General features: G+C 44.6%; 1 protein-coding gene across 2 annotated transcripts; it reads right to left on the bottom strand.

Annotated features, from left to right (window-relative positions):
• Nucleotides 1-930: 930 nt before the first annotated feature.
• LOC124039515 (vasoactive intestinal polypeptide receptor 2-like) lies at nt 931-21,123 on the bottom strand. 2 transcript variants are annotated; one of them, XM_046355569.1, is made up of 13 exons: nt 20,714-21,123; nt 13,818-13,920; nt 13,102-13,209; nt 12,926-13,020; nt 11,487-11,584; nt 10,892-11,030; nt 10,479-10,626; nt 9,126-9,186; nt 8,949-9,018; nt 7,360-7,451; nt 7,130-7,268; nt 2,723-2,764; nt 931-1,639 (listed from the first exon to the last, which is right to left on the bottom strand). In XM_046355569.1, exons 1-13 carry the CDS (start codon nt 20,765-20,767, stop codon nt 1,478-1,480), a joined length of 1,311 nt encoding a protein of 436 aa, XP_046211525.1. In that variant the 5' UTR covers nt 20,768-21,123; the 3' UTR covers nt 931-1,477. The 2 variants fall into 2 exon arrangements, 1 of the variants encoding a protein (XP_046211525.1); XR_006839598.1 differs by having other exon boundaries at nt 1,497-1,639; nt 1,907-2,764.
• Between the last annotated feature and the right edge of the window lie 3,331 nt (nt 21,124-24,454).

The raw sequence follows: 24,454 nt of genomic DNA on the forward strand, positions 1-24,454 counted from the left end.
GAGATGAGGGGAGAACAGAGAGATGAGGGGAGAAAAGAGAGATGAGGGGAGAACAGAGAGATGAGGGGAGAACAGAGAGATGAGGGGAGAATAGAGAGATGAGGGGAGAAAAGAGAGATGAGGGGAGAAAAGAGAGATGAGGGGAGAAAAGAGAGATGAGGGGAGAACAGAGAGATGAGGGGAGAACAGAGAGATGAGGGGAGAACAGAGAGATGAGGGGAGAACAGAGAGATGAGGGGAGAAAAGAGAGATGAGGGGAGAAAAGAGAGATGAGGGGAGAAAAGAGAGATGAGGGGAGAAAAGAGAGATGAGGGGAGAAAAGAGAGATGAGGGGAGAACAGAGAGATGAGGGGAGAAAAGAGAGATGAGGGGAGAACAGAGAGATGAGGGGAGAAAAGAGAGATGAGGGGAGAAAAGAGAGATGAGGGGAGAGAACAGAGAGATTAGGGGAGAGAACAGAGAGATTAGGGGAGAGAACAGAGAGATTAGGGGAGAGAACAGAGAGATGAGGGGAGAGAACAGAGAGATTAGGGGAGAGAACAGAGAGATTAGGGGAGAGAACAGAGAGATTAGGGGAGAGAACAGAGAGATGAGGGGAGAGAACAGAGAGATGGGGGTTATGACAATATTAGAGACACATATTTCCATTAGATTACACAGTTCCACAAAGAATTCCAAAAAACAAATCCAATTTTGATAAACTCCCATATCTACTGGTTGAAATATCAGTGTGCCATCACAGCAGCAAGATTTGTGACCTGTTGCCACAAGAAAAGGGCAACCAGTGAAGAACAAACACCATTGTTAATACAACCCAGATTTATTTATTTTCCCTTTTGTACTTTAACTATTTGCACATCGTTACAACACTCAGTATATATACATAATATGACATTTGAAATGTCTTTATTCTTGTGGAACTTCTGTGAGTGTAATGTTTACTGTTAATTTCTATTGTTTGTTTAACTTTAGTTTATTATCTACTTTCACTTTATTTGGCAATGTTAATGTGTGTGTGTGTGTGTGTGTGTGTGTATATATATATAGATATATAATACCTAGAATGCCAAGCCCATTCCAGTGGAAAACAGAAAGCACACACACACACACACGCACGCACGCACGCACGCGCAAGCAAACACACACACACACACACACACACACACACACACACACACACACACACACACACACACACACACACACACACACACACACACACACACACACACACACACACACACACACACACACACGGTGGCAGTGTGGACAGCTCCTGAAGACCGGTTGTGGTAAAAGCTGATCAAACGTTGACTGTCTTTTATTGGAGTGTTCCACAACGTTTCAGCTGACCCTCAACTTGTGTTGGTTGATTTACCCCAGCTTCACTTCATGGTCAAAGACAGGGTTAGTTCCACTTCCAGGTTATATTGTGTTAGATCCACTTCCAGGCCACAGAGGTGTAACTACTTCCGGGTCACAGTGAAGTGGTCTCCGTCTGCAGGATGGACTGGGCTCTGGAGTTCCGCTTGAAGTGGGTGGAGTTACGGCTGATTGACGCATTATGTAGAAGGCAGTCCTGCCCGATGTAATGATTTAATGACACACTCCTCCACATCCTCTTCAGTTCCCCTTGGACCTTACCCCACACACACACACACACACACACACACACACACACACACACACACACACACACACACACACACACACACACACACACACACACACACACACACACACACACACACACACACACACACACACACACACACACACATTAAGATTCAGAAAGTATGGTTACCGAGAACATGAGGTGAAATGTAAGAGTAGCTCACCTCGGTGTTGAGGAAGCAGTAGAGAGTAGCTCACCTCGGTGTTGAGGAAGCAGTAGAGAGTAGCTCACCTCAGTGTTGAGGAAGCAGTAGAGAGTAGCTCACCTCGGTGTTGAGGAAGCAGTAGAGAGTAGCTCACCTCGGTGTTGAGGAAGCAGTAGAGAGTAGCTCACCTCGGTGTTGAGGAAGCAGTAGAGAGTAGCTCACCTCGGTGTTGAGGAAGCAGTAGAGAGTAGCTCACCTCGGTGTTGAGGAAGCAGTAGAGAGTAGCTCACCTCGGTGTTGAGGAAGCAGTAGAGAGTAGCTCACCTCGGTGTTGAGGAAGCAGTAGAGAGTAGCTCACCTCGGTGTTGAGGAAGCAGTAGAGAGTAGCTCACCTCGGTGTTGAGGAAGCAGTAGAGAGTAGCTCACCTCGGTGTTGAGGAAGCAGTAGAGAGTAGCTCACCTCGGTGTTGAGGAAGCAGTAGAGAGTAGCTCACCTCGGTGTTGAGGAAGCAGTAGAGAGTAGCTCACCTCGGTGTTGAGGAAGCAGTAGAGAGTAGCTCACCTCGGTGTTGAGGAAGCAGTAGAGAGTAGCTCACCTCGGTGTTGAGGAAGCAGTAGAGAGTAGCTCACCTCGGTGTTGAGGAAGCAGTAGAGAGTAGCTCACCTCGGTGTTGAGGAAGCAGTAGAGAGTAGCTCACCTCGGTGTTGAGGAAGCAGTAGAGAGTAGCTCAACTCGGTGTTGAGGAAGCAGTAGAGAGTAGCTCACCTCGGTGTTAAGGAAGCAGTAGAGAGTAGCTCACCTCGGTGTTGAGGAAGCAGTAGAGAGTAGCTCACCTCAGTGTTGAGGAAGCAGTAGAGAGTAGCTCACCTCAGTGTTGAGGAAGCAGTAGAGAGTAGCTCACCTCAGTGTTGAGGAAGCAGTAGAGAGTAGCTATCACCAGACCCTGGAGAACACAACATGTGGCAACATCAACTCAGCTTCTAAAACTCACTGTACAGTGTATTCAGAAAATATTCACACCCCTTGACTTTTTCCACCCTTTGTTGTGTTACGGCCTGAATTTAAAATGGATTAAATTGAGATGTTGTGCCACTGATATACACACAATACCCCAACATGTCAAAGTGGAGTAATGTTTTTACAAATGTTTACAAATGAAAAGCTGAAATGTCTTGAGTCAACAATAAGCATTCAACTCTTTTGTTATGGCCTAAATGATTTCAGTTGTACACGTGCTTAACAAGTCACATAATAAGTTGCAAGGACTCACTCTGTGTGCAATAATAGTGTTTAACATGAGTTTTAAATGACTACCCCATCTTTGTACCCCACACATACAATTATCTGTACCTCAGCTCTGTCAAGGTACCTACATTTACATTTACATTTAACCTCAGGTGAGCAGTGAATTTAAAGCACAGATTCAATCACAAAGATCAGGGAGGTTTTCTGAAGAAGGGCAGCTATTGAACATCCCTTTGAGCATGGTAAAGTTATTATTTACACTTTGGATGGTGTATCAATACACATAGTCACTACAAAGATACAGGCGTCCTTCCTAACTAATTTGATGGAGAGGAAGGTAACCACTCAAGGATTTCACCATGAGGCCAACTAAAACAGGTACAACGTTTAATGGCTGTGATAGGAGATAACTGAGGATGAATCAACAACATTGTAGTTTTTCCACAATACTAACATAAATTACAGAAATAAAAGATGGAAGCATGTGCAGAATATTCCAAAACACTCATCCGGCAATAAGGCACTTTTTCTTTCTTAATACAAACCATTATGTTTGAGGCAAGCATGGAGATGACTGCATCATGTTATGGGTATGCTCTTCTTGGCAAGGACTTTTTTGTATAGTCCTGGCCAATGACAAGCATACCCATAACATGATGCAGCCATAATAGAAATAAATGAAATAGAGCTAAGAGCAGGCAAACAAAGTTGATGCTTCAACAGACACTGAGATGAATGTTTCTGAGTGGCCTAGTGGCTTGTCCAGCAATGATCAACAACCAACTTCACAGAGCTGATTCTAACAGGTACTGACTAAGAGGTTGAATACTTACAGTGCTGTGAAAAAGCCAACTTGACAGAGCTGATTCTAACAGGTACTGACTAAGAGGTTGAATACTTACAGTGCTGTGAAAAAGCCAACTTGACAGAGCTGATTCTAACAGGTACTGACTAAGAGGTTGAATACTTACAGTGCTGTGAAAAAGCCAACTTGACAGAGCTGATTCTAACAGGTACTGACTAAGAGGTTGAATACTTACAGTGCTGTGAAAAAGCCAACTTGACAGAGCTGATTCTAACAGGTACTGACTAAGAGGTTGAATACTTACAGTGCTGTGAAAAAGCCAACTTGACAGAGCTGATTCTAACAGGTACTGACTAAGAGGTTGAATACTTACAGTGCTGTGAAAAAGCCAACTTGACAGAGCTGATTCTAACAGGTACTGACTAAGAGGTTGAATACTTACAGTGCTGTGAAAAAGCCAACTTGACAGAGCTGATTCTAACAGGTACTGACTAAGAGGTTGAATACTTACAGTGCTGTGAAAAAGCCAACTTGACAGAGCTGATTCTAACAGGTACTGACTAAGAGGATGAATACTTACAGTGCTGTGAAAAAGCCAACTTGACAGAGCTGATTCTAACAGGTACTGACTAAGAGGTTGAATACTTACAGTGCTGTGAAAAAGCCAACTTGACAGAGCTGATTCTAACAGGTACTGACTAAGAGGTTGAATACTTACAGTGCTGTGAAAAAGCCAACTTGACAGAGCTGATTCTAACAGGTACTGACTAAGAGATTGAATACTTACAGTGCTGTGACAGAGCTGAAAAGCCAACTTGACAGAGCTGATTCTAACAGGTACTGACTAAGAGGTTGAATACTTACAGTGCTGTGAAAAAGCCAACTTGACAGAGCTGATTCTAACAGGTACTGACTAAGAGGTTGAATACTTACAGTGCTGTGAAAAAGCCAACTTGACAGAGCTGATTCTAACAGGTACTGACTAAGAGGTTGAATACTTACAGTGCTGTGAAAAAGCCAACTTGACAGAGCTGATTCTAACAGGTACTGACTAAGAGGTTGAATACTTACAGTGCTGTGAAAAAGCCAACTTGACAGAGCTGATTCTAACAGGTACTGACTAAGGGGTTGAATACTTACAGTGCTGTGAATTTTTTTTGCATATTTTTTTAATGCTGAATGTTATCAGATCCTCAACCAAAACATTAGATAAAGGGAACCTGAGTTTACAAATAGCAACAAAAAAAAGACTTATTTTAATTTAATTAACAAAGTTATGCAACACCCAATTCCCCCATGTGAAAAAGTAATTGTTCCCTTACACTCAGTAACTGGTTGTGCCACATTTAGCTGCAATGACTCCAACCAGATACTGGCAGTTGTTGATAAGTCTCGCACATCGCTGTGGAGGAATTTTGGCCCACTCCTGCATGCAGAACTTTGACTAGGCCATTCTTAAACTTCAAATTTCTTGCTTTTTAACCCTTTTCATGTAGACTTGATTGTGTGTTTTGGATCATTGTCTTTCTGCGTGACCCAACTGCACTTCAGCTTCAGATCACAGATGGATGGCCTGCCATTCCCCTGTAGAATTCTCTGATACAGAGCAGAATTCATGGTTCCTATTAAGGCAAGTCGTCCAGGTCCTGAGGCAGCAAAGCATCCCCAAACCATCACACTACCACCACCATGCTGACCCCAAACCATCACACTACCACTACCATGCTGACCCCAAACCATCACACCACCACTACCATGCTGACCCCAAACCATCACACTACCACTACCATGCTGACCCCAAACCATCACACTACCACTACCATGCTGACCCCAAACCATCACACTACCACTACCATGCTGACCCCAAACCATCACACTACCACTACCATGCTGACCCCAAACCATCACACTACCACCATGCTGACCCCAAACCATCACACTACCACTACCATGCTGACCCCAAACCATCACACTACCACTACCATGCTGACCCCAAACCATCACACTACCACCATGCTGACCCCAAACCATCACACTACCACCATGCTGACCCCAAACCATCACACTACCACTACCATGCTGACCCCAAACCATCACACTACCACCACCATGCTGACCCCAAACCATCACACTACCACTACCATGCTGACCCCAAACCATCACACTACCACTACCATGCTGACCCCAAACCATCACACTACCACCACCATGCTGACCCCAAACCATCACACTACCACTACCATGCTGACCCCAAACCATCACACTACCACTACCATGCTGACCCCAAACCATCACACTACCACTACCATGCTGACCCCAAACCATCACACTACCACTACCATGCTGACCCCAAACCATCACACTACCACTACCATGCTGACCCCAAACCATCACACCACCACTACCATGCTGACCCCAAACCATCACACCACCACTACCATGGTGACCCCAAACCATCACACTACCTGAGCTTAAAAGGTACAAATCTGTTGTTCTAGCCCTGAGCAAAGCAGTTCACCTACTGTTCCAGGGGTTGGGTTAAATGCGGAAGACACATTTCCGTTGTATCCCACTTTCCCTTTATGAGAAAAAAAACAATGTAATACATGTTTGAATAAGGCTGTAGTGCAGCAAAATGTGGGGAGTCTGAATACTTTCCGAATGCACTGTATATATAAAAGTATGTGGACGCCCCTTCAAATGAGTGGATTTGGGTATTTCAGCATAACGCGTTGCTGACAGGTGTATAAAATCGAGCACCCAGCCTTGCAATCTCCATAAACAAACATTAGCAGTATAATGGCCTTACTGAAGAGCTCAGTGACTTTCAACGTGGCACCATCATAGGATGCCACCTTTCCAACAAGTCAGTTCATCAAATTACTGCCCTGCTAGAGCTGACCCGACCCATCGAATTGGAATGCCAACTGCGAGCCAGGCCTAATCGCCCAAAATCAGTACCGAGCCTTGCTAATGCCCTCGTAGCTGAATGTATGCAAGTCCCTGCAACAATGTTCCAACGACAAGTAGAAAGCCTTCCCAGGAGAGTGGAGGCTGTTGTAGCAGCAAAAGGGGGGACCAACTCCATATTAATGCCCATGATTTTGGAATGAGATGTTCGACGAGCAGGTGTCCATATACTTTTGGTCATGTAGTGCATGTATATACCTGGAATGACCCCAGTCCCAGGTCAAACTAGATAGGGTTAGGCTTAGTGGGGTAAAAGGTTAAAGATCAGGGGTTAAGGTAGTGGTATACCTGGAATGACCCCAGTCCCAGGTCAAAGATAATCTTGTATTCTGCCATCCTGTCGCTCTCTGTCTCCACCAGGTAGGCAAACACCATGTAGTTGACTCCAAATAGAGGGATCAACAGCAGGGTGGACTTAGCCAGACACCTGCAACACACAGGTATGTAAGAATAATCGAAACAAATGTGATGGGTTGTTGAGAGAATATCTGTATTATGATTGGTTGTTGGAGGGGTACCTGTACTGTGATTGGTTGTTCCCGCCCACGTCAGAGCAGAGTAGTTTCTGGACCAGGATACGGATGATACTGATGAACAGAACAAAGTTGATCTGATGAGACAAGAGACCTCCATTAGAATGAGTAGGACATGAGTAGGGCAGTGGTGGTCATGACATTTCATCATCCAGTGATTGTAAAGCAATAACTGTCGGTCTCACGGTAATTGACTGTAATTGACCGAGGCTTTTAAGAAGTTATTTGGCCACTTTAGTTGTGATACAAATCTTATTAAAACATATAGGACTATGGGCTAGGCTACATGAGGTGTGATACTAAGCTTATTAAAACATATAGGACTATGGGCTAGGCTACATGAGGTGTGATACTAACCTTATTAAAACATATAGGACTATGGGCTAGGCTACATGAGGTGTGATACTAACCTTATTAAAACATATAGGACTATGGGCTAGGCTACATGAGGTGTGATACTAACCTTATCAAAACATATAGGACTATGGGCTAGGCTACATGAGGTGTGAAACTAACCTTATTAAAACATAGAGGACTATGGGCTAGGCTAAATGAGGTGTGATACTAACCTTATTAAAACATATAGGACTATGGGCTAGGCTACATGAGGTGTGATACTAACCTTATTAAAACATATAGGACTATGGGCTAGGCTACATGAGGTGTGATACTAACCTTATTAAAACATATAGGACTATGGGCTAGGCTACATGAGGTGTGATACTAACCTTATTAAAACATAGAGGACTATGGGCTAGGCTAAATGAGGTGTGATACTAACCTTATTAAAACATAGAGGACTATGGGCTAGGCTACATGAGGTGTACAACTATTATTGGAAAAAGTCGCAAAAAAAGGCATTGTTTCTTACGCTGGGCATCATTCACAAGTGATAATATATCATTCACAAGTGATCCCCCATCAGACTATTCTTGATTTAATCTGGTCTTTACATATAGTAAATAATATATGTGTGACATTTGTTTTAATTTAGAATGGACCATTATCATGCACCTTCATTGAAATATCAGCAGTGGGAAAAAATACACAGCTTTTCCCATGGTTCATTTTCATGCCAGCCAGGTAGGCTATACTCCTGTTGTAAATATAAGCAATGTGCTTGATATTAGGAACGTTGAGAGATAAATATAGTAGGCCTAGCCAGTAGAAAGCTTTTTAGTAGAGGCCATCACTCTGTTTTCTGGCTCAAAAGCGTAGCCTATAGAAATGTTGCGCAACATGAACTCATGGGCTCTCATTAAGTGTTTGATTAGATTTTCGATCACATTTGCATTGATGTCAGAATGGTTAGAGGGACAATAGACTGCCGAGTACCAGGCAGTTAGCAAGTTTGGTTGGCTTCTAATGACCATCAGCATCATCAGAGCTTGGAGAAGCCTAATCACTGTGACTAAATGGTGATGTGGAATTCGACTGCCTTCATGACTCGTGACCGCCTAGACATGAAACCCCATTTTGGCACTAATGGAGACAGCAGCCCAACCCTGTTTCTGCTAGTTTGTTCAGTGACTCAGCTGATACTGGGACGCCATTACTGCTCTACTGATACTCACTATCACAGACGCCATTATGGGCCAGTTGATCACCCTCCTAGGGGTAGGAATGTCATTCCTCTCCCAGCAGCTACACACACCCCCACACACACACAGACATTGATTAGTCGCATGTTGATGAGCTTGTGAGACGGGGAGATGTTCAGTCGCCTGTTGATGATGTCAGAGCAGACTCACTCGGTGTCTTCCAGATACATCCTACAGAAGATCCAGATCACCAGAAATACTGAGGGTAACCCTGAGAAAGACACAGAGAGAGAGAGAGAGAGAAGGGAGAGAGGGAGAGAGAGAGAGAGAGAAGGGAGAGAGGGGAAGAAAGAAAAGAGAGAGGAAGATAGGAAGAAAGAGAGAAAGAGAGAGATAGAAAGAGCGATAATGAGAGAGAGAAAGAGAGATAATGAGAGAGAGAGATACCTTAATTTAATTGAATTGATATAATGAGAGAGAGAGAGAGAGAGAGATAATGAGAGACAGAGAGAGACAGAGAGAGACAGAGAGAGAGAGAGAGAGAGAGAGAGAGAGAGAGAGATAATGAGAGACAGAGAGAGACAGAGAGAGACAGAGAGAGAGAGAGAGAGAGAGAGAGAGAGAGAGAGAGAGAGAGAGAGATAATGAGAGAGAGAGAGAGAGAGAGAGAGAGAGAGAGAGAGAGAGAGAGATAATGAGAAAGAGAGAGAGAGAGAGAGAGAGAAGGGAGAGAGGGGAATAAAGAAAAGAGAGGAAGATAGGAAGAAAGAGAGAAAGAGAGAGAAAGAAAGAGCGATAATGAGAGAGAGAGAGAGAGAGATAATGAGAGAGAGAGAGAGAGAGATAATGAGAGACAGAGAGAGAGAGAGAGAGAGAGAGAGAGAGAGAGAGAGAGAGAGAGAGAGAGAGAGAGAGAGAGAGAGAGAGAGAGAGAGAGAGAGAGAGAGAGAGAGAGTAAGAGAGCGGGAGAGAGAGAGAGAGAGAGTAAGAGAGCGGGAGAGAGAGAGAGAGGGGAAACCGGACTTCATTGAGACCCATAATTTAAACAGCCACTTGACAGCAGCCTACAAACTACACACCATAGACACAGTCCGTAATACTCAACCAATACCTGCTAAACACAGGGAACATTAGGACAATGGATTACTTCTGTCAGGGGCTGAAGGATGTAGTAATAACAACTAGTCCAGGAAGTGACATATTACTTCTGTCAGGGGCTGAAGGATGTAGTAATAACAACTAGTCCAGGAAGTGACATATTACTTCTGTCAGGGGCTGAAGGATGTAGTAATAACAACTAGTCCAGGAAGTGACATATTACTTCTGTCAGGCTGAAGGATGTAGTAATAACAACTAGTCCAGGAAGTGACATATTACTTCTGTCAGGCTGAAGGATGTAGTAATAACAACTAGTCCAGGAAGTGACATTGGACAAACGGAGAGTAGTGAGAGAGAGAGAATATTACAACAGTGTTTATACTGTGAGCATACATTTATTATACTGGGAATAATACCCTCTGTGTCACCGCCATGGTTAAAGAGAAAGAGTTTGTGTGTTCTTACCCCAGCCGATTGTGAGGTAGACAGCGAGGTGTGTATATGAATAGGTTACCAGGAGCAGTGTCTGTAGGTAGAGCCCCTCCACCAGCAGCCAGAAGAAGTTAGCCATTATGAAATAGTTAAACATCACCAAACTGACCTTACAGCCCACCTAATGTACACACACACACGCACGTACATACACACACCACACACACACACATGCACAAACGCACGCACAAACACACGCACGCATACACAAAAACACATGCACACACAGAGTTAGCCATGTGAGTTAAACACCATCAGACTAACTTCACAGCCCAACTATAAATAACGTAATTTTCCTATACTGTGTTAACACTTGTACACGTTTACAGTCCTTGGTGACAGACATCTGCATACATTTTACAATATAGATAGAGTGTGAGTCTCACCAGTGAGGGCTGTGTGCTACAGTCTGTGTTTTGGTTGTGGGAGAAGATGACAGAGTCTTTAACCAGCACAGCCACCGCTCGCAAGATGAACGACACAAACAGGTTCACATGGATGTAGTTCCTAGTGCAGTGGAGCCTCCTACACACCAACACACACGCACATGCACACACAAACACACGAACACACACACACGCACATGCACACAGTGTGAAAGGAGGTATGAGGTCAGGATAAGAGTGTTTATAAACAGTGTCAACTTGTGAATTATGGGAATTATAAACATCCAAAGGTCCTTGATAACCCCATGTATTAAAAACACAGGACATCACACACACTGCCAAAACACTACCCCTGTGCGTGTGCGTGTGTGTGTGTGTGAGAGAGAGAGAGAGTGTGTATGTGTATGTGTATGTGTATGTGTATGTGTATGTGTATGTGTATGTGTATGTGTATGTGTATGTGTATGTGTATGTGTATGTGTATGTGTATGTGTATGTGTATGTGTATGTGTATGTGTATGTGTATGTGTATGTGTATGTGTATGTGTATGTGTATGTGTATGTGTATGTGTATGTGTGCGTGAGTGTGTGTTACCTGATCAGACAGAGGGTGAATGTAGAGGTGACGAGAGCAATAATTGAGAGGCTGTGGCCCAGAGTGTACAGAGTCTTCACCACTGAGTAGAACAGCAGCTGGTTGAGTCAAACACACACACACACACACACACACACACACACACACACACACACACACACACACACACACACACACACACACACACACACACACACACACACACACACACACACACACACACACACACACACACACACACACACACACACACACACACACACACACACACACACACACACACACACACACACACTCTGTCATGTACACACATACATATTGCAACGCACCAGCTACTGCAAGGACCACACACACACTGGCACACATAGGAGTACATTCTGGATTCCCAGTAAAAATCATTGCTGTTGTCAAAATAGTCTCTGTCTCCTCAATAACTTATTTCCCAACCATTTTGGGATGCAACAGATACATGGTTGCAACGGCAATGCTTAGCTTCAACCCTGCATGAATTCCTCCTGCCCTCTCATAGATGTTATAATCACAAGAGGTTGGGGAATAACAGCAGCTAGTGTGTGTGTGTGTGTGAGTGTGTGTGTGTATGTGTATCAGTCTGTCTACTCTTCATCATTCTCCTCCCCATCACCCTCTCATTCTTATAAACAACTTTCCCCTAGTCTGAGACACCATCAGACTCAGACACACACACACACACACACACACACACACACACACACACACACACACACACACACACACACACACACACACACACACACACACACACACACACACACACACACACACACACACACACACACACACACACACACACACACACACACACACACACACACACACACAAAATAATAAACTGTTCTAACCCTAACTATGTGCTTTGTATTTTATCCCAAAAAGTGAGCACTAACTTTAAACTTTCACATCTGACCCCTGACCTTGACCCCGGAACCTCCTCTGGGAGAGAGACAGTCCAGACTCTTCTCTACAGAGATAGAAGGAATGGAACCCAGACAGAATCCTCTCCTCTGACTGTGGAATCTCAATGGAACACGTGAGAGGGTCTGGACTCACTCAACCATAGAGGCTGTCATACAACAGAGACACACCACCTGGACAGGCCAAGAATGCCCTATGACTCTCTACTCTGGCACACAGGGAACAGACACACAATCAGAGGTAGGGGATGAGAAACATGAAATGTTTAGTGGGTTCGAAAAGTACTTTTCCTTGGCTCCTTTACCCAATAACCCAAGCAGACAAAGGAGAAGATTCCATCTGAGGCACAACTGACTGAATAACCTGTTCCAGCTCAGTGCAGTGTCTGACTCTGTAGTGATTTAGTGGAGTCCGTTCTGGTTCAACGGTCACAGTTCCTGCACCATGTTGGGTTACTAACTTTGGAGTTGCTGTGGCAGAACTACCTTGTTCGGTTTGTTGTCGCTGGACCAGCAGACCGTGCTGATGCTGGGGTAGATGTCAGACCAGCCAGCCTCAGTACAGTTCCTACTAAAGGTACCTAACAGAGAGAATAAACAGCAATATAAGGACGATGTAAAGTACGGTCAATGGAATGATGGAGAGGTGGATGTGTTTTTACCATGTCGTCCGAAGAGGTGTGTGAGAGCAGGGGGGCAGGAGAGAGTCACCTCTTCCCCTACTGCTGCTGGGGCCCAGCATGAGATGTTGTCCCATAGACCACCACATCCTACACACACACACACACACACACACACACACACACACACACACACACACACACACACACACACACACACACACACACACACACACACACACACACACACACACACACACACACACACACACACACACACACACACACACACACAAGCATGCATGTCTGACTTGTGTACGTTTGTTTAAGTGTGTGTGTGTGTGTGTGTGTGTGTGTGTGTGTGTGTGTGTGTGTGTGTGTGTGTGTGTGTGTGTGTGTGTGTGTGTGTGTGTGTGTGTGTGTGTGTGTGTGTGTGTGTGTGTGTGTGTGTGTGTGTGTACATGTGTATGATAAGTTCTGTTTGACATTAAGGGAATGTTATCCAAACTTTAAAACATAGTAGTTCCCCTAAATAACAGAAAACTGGACACTCGAACATTGAGGGAAAATAAATCTTCACATATGGGTAACATTACAAAAACGTTCTTTCTCCCTAGAATTGTTAGCTGGGTATTTTGTTGGCTCTACAGTCAGAAAAATCAGGTGAATCATGTCTGTGTTGCTGAGCATCTATAGGAAATTGGTCAGGTTTCTGTGTGTGTGTGTGTACGTGTGTGCGTGTGTGCATGCATGTCTACCGGGAGGCTCTAGGGATTGTTTCTCCAGCTGATTGTGACACTCTAGCTCCGCCCTCTGCAGCTCCCAGATGAAGTGACATGTGGGATTTCTCCCGCTGACTTCCTGGACAGAGAGGAAGTAGAAAAACAGTCAGTGTCTCAACGGTCTTTACTGCCTACTCTCCTCGTCTCCTCTCCTCATCCCCTCTCCATATTGTCTGTACAATTAGGAATATTGGAACAGAGGAGAAACACTGTGAGAGATGGAGAGAGACAGGAGGGTAGAAAGAGAGAGGGGCGGTATAGGGAGGTGGAAATATACAAAGAAAGAGGGAGACAGAGAGAGATTCTTTCATTCCGTTTGATATAGCTCACTATTTGTAGAGCAGGTATTCCCAAACTGGGGTACGCGCAATGCCGTCGGGGGTACGCCAAATAAAAGTGTGATTCACTTTTTAAAAATAAATAAAATAACAAAAAACATTTAAAAATAAATCTTCCCATTTTCAAACAGTCCATTTATATTTACCAATGGGGGCTATACATTTGGGTGAGTTTTTTTCTCTCACCTGAGTAGCCTCATTTCACTGCCCAAAATAAAATGAAACCATCTAGTGTTCAGCGAAATAACAACACATTGTCTAATACAGGTAGCCTAGTCAAATAATTAACATCCAATCACGTTAACCGCTACTCATCCAATCACATTAACCGCTACTCATCCAATCACATTAACCGCTACTCTCTCGCGGGAAACCTTCACTCTTGTGCAGACATTTAGTAACAAAACATGACCATTTGAAAAATAAGCCACAGGAGTTTTTTGAGCGAGAAAAAAGGCACATTTGAAGTAGTAAGACATGTATAAAAGCAACAGACACCATTAATAAGAAGGGGCTAGAAGCGTCTTCTATGGTGAGCTACCGAGTGGCTAGGATAGACAAGCCCCACACTATTGTGGAGGACTTGATTATTCCTGCTGCCGTGGATTTGGCTGGGACAATGCTGGGGGAAAAGGCCCAAAAAACTACACAGACAATGACTTCATCAAACAACACTGTTTCACGACGCGTCAGTGACATGGCAGAAGATGTTTTGAAACAATTACTGCTTCACATAAAAGCCAGTGATTAATATGCGTTACAGCTGGATGAGTCAACAGACGTGGCGGGCCTGGTACATGTCCGTTACGTTTATAGGGGGTCAATTAAGGAAGACATCCTCTTCAGCAAACCACTGGAAACCAGGACAACATGAGAGGATATTATTAAAGTACTGGACAGCAGGGCCTCCTGGGTGGCGCAGTGGTCTAAGGCATTGCATAGTAGTACTAGCTGTGCCACCAGAGATTCTGGGTTTGAGCCCAGGCTCCCGGCCGCGACCAGGAGGCCCATGGGGCAACGCACAATTGGCCCAGCGTTGTCTGGGTTAGGGAGGGTTTGGCCGGCAGGGATATCGTTGTCTCATCGCGCACTAGCGACTCCTGTGGCGGGCCGGGCGCAGTGCACGCTGACCAGGTCGCCAGGTGTACGGTGTTTCCTCCGATACATTGGTGCGGCTGGCTTCCGGGTTGGATGTGCGTTGTGTCAAGTAGAAGTGCGGCTTGGTCGGTTGTGTTTTGGAGGACGCATGGCTCTCGACCTTCGCCTCAAATTGACTTTGGTGGTCAAGATGTGTTGGTATCTGTACTGATGGTGTAAAAGCCATGACATAGTGGAGTGGTAATGTGCGTGCAAGCAGTTGCTCATGACGCCACTTGAGTACACTGCAGCATCCAATGAGAGGCTATTGCTACCAAGGGAATGCCTGACAGCTTGAAAGATGTTTTGTACGCTACAGTGAAAATGGTTGACTGCCCCTGAACTCTCGTGTATTTTCTGCATTATGCAATGATATGGGCAGCGACCATGTAATGCTTTTACAACATACAGATATGTGCTGGTTATCAAGGGGCAAAATATTGACACGTTTTTATAATTGAGAGACAAGCTTAAATTTATTAACCAAAATTTTCACTTGTGCCTGACGATGAGTTTCTCACATGACTGGCCTATCTGGGTGATGTTTTTTCTCGCCTGAATGATCTGAATCTAGGATTACAGGGACTCTTCCACAACAATATTCAATGTACGGGACAAAATTGAGGCTATGATTCAGACGTTGGAGCTCTTCTCTGTCTGCATTAAAAAGGACAACACACAGGTCTTTCCATAATTGTATGATTTTTTTGTGTTTGTGTGCAAATGAACTCAAGCTTACGGACAATGTCAAATAAGATATAGCGAAGCACCTGAGTGAGTTGGGTGCACTATTACACAGGTACTTTCTCGAAACGGACGACACAAACAACTGGATTCTCGTTATCCCTTTCATGCCCTGCCTCCAGTCCACTTACCGATGTCTGAACAAGAGAGCCTCATCGAAATTGCAACAAGCAGTTCTGTGAAAATGTAATTGAATCAGAAGCCACTGCCAGATTTCTGGATAGGGCTGCGCTCAGAGTATCCTGCCTTGGCAAATCGTGCTGTTAAGACACTGATGCCCTTTGTGACCATGTACCTATGTGAGAGTGGGTGCGCAGCCCTCACTAGCATAACTAAATACAGGCACAGACTGTGTGTGGAAAATGATTTAAGACTGAGATGCTCTCCAATACAACCCAACATTGCAGTTATGTGCATCCTTTCAAGCACACCCTTCTCATTAAGCTGTGGTGAGTTATTCACCATTTTTGATTAACAAAATGTTTTACATGTAAGATGGCTAAATAAAGAGCAAAATTATTGATTATTATTATATTATTATTTGCCCTGGTCCTATAAGAGCTCTTTGTCACTTCCCACAAACCGGGTTGTGACAAAAACTCACACTCATTCCTATGTTTAATTAATGTATTGTATAATGTGTGTGTGGCAGGCTTACAATGATGGCAAAAAACAACATTTGAGAGTGGGCTGACCCTGGTGCTAGAGGGGTACGCAGCTGGAGGTTGAATGTTTGAAGGGGAACGGGACTATAAAATTTTTGGGAACTACTGGTGCAGAGGGTTAAAGACATTGGGTACTAATAATGACCCCCCCCCCCCAACCCCCCTTCACACAGACACTACATATGTCTTCTGACTTGCAGGCTTTATTTACTCACAGACCATTTACTCACAGACCAGCTGTGTGTGGTGTTTATATGCTTGTATTGTGTGTGTGTGCGTGCGTATGTCATGCGTGTGTGTGTGAGGTTTAGCTGGGTGGTCTGTTTTGTTTCTATTGTGAAATAGCAGCTTCGCTTGGCCACAGTTCAGGACTGTCACTGTTTTTATACTCCTCAACCCCTCCCCAGCATCGTCCACATCCTCAGAGGAGCTGTGTTCCTTTTGGAGCTAAGAATACAAACAACCAATCACACATCACCTCACCACTGCCAATCAAACCTGGAGACACTTAACACCCTATAATATGACACGTCTTTATGATATATATTTATATCCAGTTCTCAATGCCCTGATGCTGTGTGTGAGAGAGAGAAAGATCCAGTGGGTACCAGTTATCTCTGGTGCTCCTCCTGGGACCTTTTATAGAGAGGAAGGAAGGAAGCCCTCAGGCACAACACCTGTAAAACATTTTTTTAAATTAAATAATAATTTTTAAAAATCTAGATTTTAAAAAATAAGGAAAAATATAACACACACACACACACACACACACACACACACACACACACACACACACACACACACACACACACACACACACACACACACACACACACACACACACACACACACACACACACACACACACACACACACACACACACACACACACACACACACACACACACCTGACCCATTTCCCATAGATGCTCAGCAACACGCAACACACAGACAGGATTCACCTGATTCTTCTGACTGTAGAGCCAACAACATACGCAGCTAACAATTCTAGGGAGAGAATGTTTTTGTAATTTTACCCATAATGTTCCCTTAATGTTTGAGTGTCCATTTTTCCTCCGTTAGTTCGGGTAATCTTTTTTTTATTTATTTAACCTTTATTTATTTAGATGAGTCAGTTAAGAACAAATTCTTATTTACAATGACGGCCTCCCCCGGCCAAACCCCTAACAAGGACGATGCTGTGCCTGTTATGCGCCGCCCTATGTTTTACTTTGTAAAACAATATTTGGAAGGTGATTAAATATGTTGGAAGCCTACAGCACAGTCTTTTCAGCAGGAGCCATTTCCTTTCCAACCTGTGTTTTTCCTGGATTGAAAAAGGCCTGTTTTGTCTGCATGCTGTTTTGTTCACTGACAGATTTGCCATGTGTTCCCGATTGTAGGCTATTCCTTGTTATTGGGCTACAATCCACAGCTAGGCTATTTAAAAAATAAGCTAACGATCCTCTGTGTCTAAATTATAGGCCTTCTCATGGTGTAGTAGGCTATTCTGAATGATTTAATTTATTTAACAGACAGCAGTAATTATATAACTTTGGCAAATGCATTTCAATGTATCAGGGTTGCTGCAGTTCCTCCAGAACCCTTCAAACAGCTATGACTCTATAAGGAAATAAATTATGAAGTGCAACTCTGGAGAGATGAGAGTTGCCGGCTCATGTCTATCAGAGCAGAGGGAGAGAGATCATAGAAAGTGAATCTCATTCTGTTCTGTCAGGGTCCAGCTGAAATGAAGCACTGCATACACCATGTAGAACAAATGTGTCTCTGATAAGGAATCACATCTGCTCTCTTCATTGGATTTCTATCTGGAACATTCCGAATTTGTTGCTTCTGATAGAAACATGGCCCAGGTGGTAGCGTTGCTTCTGATAGAAACATGGCCCAGGTGGTAGTGTTGCTTCTGATAGAAACATGGCCCAGGTGGTAGCGTTGCTTCTGATAGAAACATGGCCCAGGTGGTAGTGTTGCTTCTGATAGAAACATGGCCCAGGTGGTAGTGTTGCTTCTGATAGAAACATGGCCCAGGTGGTAGAGTTGCTTCTGATAGAAACATGGCCCAGGTGGTAGTGTTGCTTCTGATAGAAACATGGCCCAGGTGGTAGTGTTGCTTCTGATAGAAACATGGCCCAGGTGGTAGTGTTGCTTCTGATAGAAACATGGCCCAGGTGGTAGTGTTGCTTCTGATAGAAACATGGCCCAGGTGGTAGTGTTGCTTCTGATAGAAACATGGCCCAGGTGGTAGCATTGCTTCTGATAGAAACATGGCCCAGGTGGTAGCGTTGCTTCTGATAGAAACATGGCCCAGGTGGTAGCGTTGCTTCTGATAGAAACATGGCCCAGGTGGTAGAGTTGCTTCTGTTAGAAACATGGCCCAGGTGGTAGCGTTGCTTCTGATAGAAACATGGCCCAGGTGGTAGAGTTGCTTCTGTTAGAAACATGGCCCAGGTGGTAGCGTTGCTTCTGATAGAAACATGGCCCAGGTGGTAGCGTTGCTTCTGATAGAAACATGGCCCAGGTGGTAGCGTTGCTTCTGATAGAAACATGGCCCAGGTGGTAGCGTTGCTTCTGATAGAAACATGGCCCAGGTGGTAGAGTTGCTTCTGATAGAAACATGGCCCAGGTGGTAGTGTTGCTTCTGATAGAAACATGGCCCAGGTGGTAGTGTTGCTTCTGGTAGAAACATGGCCCAGGTGGTAGTGTTGCTTCTGATAGAAACATGGCCCAGGTGGTAGCGTTGCTTCTGATAGAAACATGCTCAGAACATGGTTACCATATACTGTATATTTACAGTAGCATGTCTGTAATTTCTCACATTTGCCTTTTAAACAATGAGGATGCCAGTTATAACAAATCAATACACAACACGTTTTCATGTGGAAAAAAATACTAATTGCAACAGAACCACTTGGGACGAGTAACGGAGTAATATAACGAGTTACTGCCTTCAAATATAGTAATATTATTACATTTACCTTGTCAAGTAAGCTGTATATTACTTTCAGAAGCATATCTCTACCGGTGTGTTTAAAGCTTTTTCTCATGCTAATGGCATTCATGCGAGGTTAACTCGCTTCCAATAGGCTATTTTAAAGTCGAAAAACATGTTACCCCGCTTAACCTTTCCAAGTGGAAATGCTCCCATTATTTTGAGTTAATTGAGGAGAAAGAGAAATGCAAACACCACATCAAACCTGAAAAAGCATCTGGAGGTCGTGCTCAATGGCACAAAGTCAAAGTTCCAGAAATGTATGAAAGAGGAGAAATCTTTAGACATTATGATAATAAAGATGGATAAATAATATTTACATGTTCTGTGTATGTTTGGTGGGACGTTGGTGGAATATTCTCCCAACCCACAGAAAACAGGACACATGGATGTTCTTGCAGCGTTCTCATTTAACATGTCTAGAACATTCATATCTTACGTTCTTAGGAACATGGCAACCATGTTCTATGTATGTTTGGTGGGACGTTGGTGGAATATTCTCCTAACCCACAGAAAACTGGACACATGAAATGTGTCTAGAACATTTGTTTCTTTAGTGCTGAGAACATGGTAACCACATTCTGGGTAAGTTATATTTGACATTAAGGGAATGGTCTCTGGGAAACATTCCTTGCACAGCGCTGGAACGTTCCTATGACCTAATGAGACTCTTAAGGGAACATTCTCTAAAGTTGTGGGAACGTTTGTTGTTAGCTGGGTATCAACTATTCTAAGAGACCAGTCTTGATTTGAAATTTGAATCATATTTGAGAAAGATCGATAAACCACAGTTTGTCTACATCTAGTCTCATACTTACGCATATAATTCTGAATGAGCCTCCAGCTTTCTAGGAATATGAAGGTCTGTCTCACACACACAGCCGTAAACCCACACACACTTATAAACATGCATGATTTCTGAAAGTCCATTAGTAGCCTATAGATGACAAATGTTGCCTGGTCAATTAGTCTACTCACCGTAAGTAAAAGGCAGAGCGCGAGGAGCAGCAGACCGACCCATGACCGCTCCATGGTAGCAGGCAGCACATGAGCTGGTAGTAGGCTACTCCGATGTGCACCGTGGGGGTCTTGTCTCACCCAGCTGAACTCATATGGTCACTCTTACGGTGTAGCGCGAGGGCAGAGCCCCAAGAATATTTCACTCTGAAAAACTCACATTCACAATGTTTATAAATCTGTTGGTGTTGGCGAAGAAAATAACAACAGTTTGTAAATGCAAAAATAAAACATCCAAACAGCTGTTGGTCGGCTACAGGTATGGAGAGAAAGAGGGAAAAAGAGAAAAGCAGGGAGACTAAGAACAATAAGGAGATGACTGGAAAGGTGGAGAGGCAGTTGGGGCCAAAGAAGCTGTGAGGGCGGTTTGTGACAACAGATCTCTCTTCCCCATTAACTTATAGCACTGGGTGCGGCTTCCATCACCACTGTCCATCAGCCTCGATCCACACCTTTCTGCTAAATTAAATACATTTACATTTACATTTAAGTCATTTAGCAGACGCTCTGTCAGTCCCCTGCTCCATGGCACATCCCTGTGCAGATGTCATCACAGTACAGTACCCCCCCCCCAAAAATGCAGAGGCCTTTGATGTCAGTCCCCTGCTCCATGGCACATCCCTGTGCAGATGTCATCACAGTACAGTACCCCTTCGATATAAAACATATCAGTGGGCAGATGTCATCACAGTACAGTACCCCTTCGATATAAAACATATCCCTGTGCAGATGTCATCACAGTACAGTACCCCTTCGATATATAAAACATATCCCTGTGCAGATGTCATCACAGTACAGTACCCCTTCGATATAAAACATATCCCTGTGCAGATGTCATCACAGTACAGTACCCCTTCGATATATAAAACATATCCCTGTGCAGATGTCATCACAGTACAGTACCCCTTCGATATATAAAACATATCCCTGTGCAGATGTCATCACAGTACAGTACCCCTTCGATATAAAACATATCCCTGTGCAGATGTCATCACAGTACAGTACCCCTTCGATATAAAACATATCAGTGGGCAGATGTCATCACAGTACAGTACCCCTTCGATATAAAACATATCCCTGTGCAGATGTCATCACAGTACAGTACCCCTTCGATATAAAACATATCCCTGTGCAGATGTCATCACAGTACAGTACCCCTTCGATATATAAAACATATCCCTGTGCAGATGTCATCACAGTACAGTACCCCTTCGATATATAAAACATATCCCTGTGCAGATGTCATCACAGTACAGTACCCCTTCGATATAAAACATATCAGTGTACAGAATTAGTACAAAAAAGCTCCTCAAGGACAATCCAGAGGCCCTATTTGCTGACTGCTAAAAAGAGGGGAACGTAAGCAACTTAATTTTCCACACAGACCCTCCTCTGGGCACAGTGCTATATTAACACAGACCCTCCCCTGGGCACAGTGCTATATTAACACAGACCCTCCCCTGGGCACAGTGCTATATTAACACAGACCCTCCCCTGGGCACAGTGCTATATTAACACAGACCCTCTCCTGGGCACAGTGCTATATTAACACAGACCCTCCCCTGGGCACAGTGCTATATTAACACAGACCCTCCCCTGGGCACAGTGCTATATTAACACAGACCCTCCCCTGGGCACAGTGCTATATTAACACAGACCCTCCCCTGGGCACAGTGCTATATTAACACAGACCCTCCCCTGGGCACAGTGCTATATTAACACAGACCCTCCCCTGGGCACAGTGCTATATTAACACAGACCCTCCCCTGGGCACAGTGCTATATTAACACAGACCCTCCCCTGGGCACAGTGCTATATTAACACAGACCCTCCCCTGGGCACAGTGCTATATTAACACAGACCCTCCCCTGGGCACAGTGCTATATTAACACAGACCCTCCCCTGGGCACAGTGCTATATTAACACAGACCCTCCCCTGGGCACAGTGCTATATTAACACAGACCCTCTCCTGGGCACAGTGCTATATTAACACAGACCCTCCTCTGGGCACAGTGCTATATTAACACAGACCCTCCCCTGGGCACAGTGCTATATTAACACAGACCCTCCCCTGGGCACAGTGCTATATTAACATAGACCCTCCCCTGGGCACAGTGCTATATTAACACAGACCCTCCCCTGGGCACAGTGCTATATTAACACAGACCCTCCCCTGGGCACAGTGCTATATTAACACAGACCCTCCCCTGGGCATGGCACAGTGCTATATTAACACAGACCCTCCCCTGGGCATGGCACAGTGCTATATTAACACAGACCCTCCCCTGGGCATGGCACAGTGCTATATTAACACAGACCCTCCCCTGGGCATGGCACAGTGCTATATTAACACAGACCCTCCCCTGGGCACAGTGCTATATTAACACAGACCCTCCCCTGGGCATGGCACAGTGCTATATTAACATAGACTCTCCCCTGGGCATGGCACAGTGCTATATTAACACAGACCCTCTCCTGGGCATGGCACAGTGCTATATTAACACAGACCCTCCCCTGGGCATGGCACAGTGCAATATTAAAACAGACCCTCCCCTGGGCACGGCACAGTGCTATATTAACACAGACCATCCCCTGGGCATGGCACAGTGCTATATTAACACAGACCCTCCCCTGGGCACGGCACAGTGCTATATTAACACAGACCCTCCCCTGGGCATGGCACAGTGCTATAAGAGCACACTTCCCCAATGTCAATAGAGAGGGTATTGGCCCAGGGTGGAAACTCAGAATACTAGACATTGAGGAAATTGAAATAATCTCTATCAATGTATAAAAGTCTGGAACAGTAATGGTGCTGGGCCTCATGTAGTTTCAGCAGGAATTTTACGGGATTAAAGAGAGAGCACAGCAGGAAAAGGTCTCTCTCTGTGACAACTCCCCCATCCTGAGTGTGTCTGGTCACACCTCATCCTCAAACTGCCCTGCAAAATCACAGAGCTGGAGAGAGATATGGTGGAGCTCAGAGACCTAGTCCACACACTCCAGACAGAACCGACACACAAAACAGAGCACAACACTCCGGACTGAGGTGAGAGAACTTAAAGAGGAGAGAGAAAAACACGTCACAGCTAAATGTAGTGAAGGAGAAGGGAGAGGAACACAGTGCCCAGCTAAATGTAATGAAGGAGAAGGGAGAGGAACACAGGGCCCAGCTAAATGTGGTGAAGGAGAAGGGAGAGGAACACATGGCACAGCTAAATGTGGTGAAGGAGAAGGGAGAGGAACACATGGCACAGCTAAATGTAGTGAAGGAGAAGGGAGAGGAACACATGGCACAGCTAAATGTAGTGAAGGAGAAGGGAGAGGAACACAGGGCCCAGCTAAATGTAGTGAGGTAGAAGGGAGAGGAACACAGGGCCCAGCTAAATGTAGTGAAGGAGAAGGGAGAGGAACACAGGGCCCAGCTCAATGTAGTGAAGGAGAAGGGAGAGGAACACAGTGCCCAGCTAAATGTAGTGAAGGAGAAGGGAGAGGAACACATGGCACAGCTAAATGTAGTGAGGTAGAAGGGAGAGGAACACAGTGCCCAGCTAAATGTAGTGAAGGAGAAGGGAGAGGAACACAGGGCCCAGCTAAATGTAGTGAAGGAGAAGGGAGAGGAACACACGGCACAGCTAAATGTAGTGAGGTAGAAGGGAGAGGAACACAGGGCCCAGCTAAATGTAGTGAGGTAGAAGGGA

The sequence above is a fragment of the Oncorhynchus gorbuscha genome, linkage group LG07, assembly GCF_021184085.1.
Source record: "Oncorhynchus gorbuscha isolate QuinsamMale2020 ecotype Even-year linkage group LG07, OgorEven_v1.0, whole genome shotgun sequence".
Lineage (NCBI taxonomy): Eukaryota > Metazoa > Chordata > Actinopteri > Salmoniformes > Salmonidae > Oncorhynchus > Oncorhynchus gorbuscha.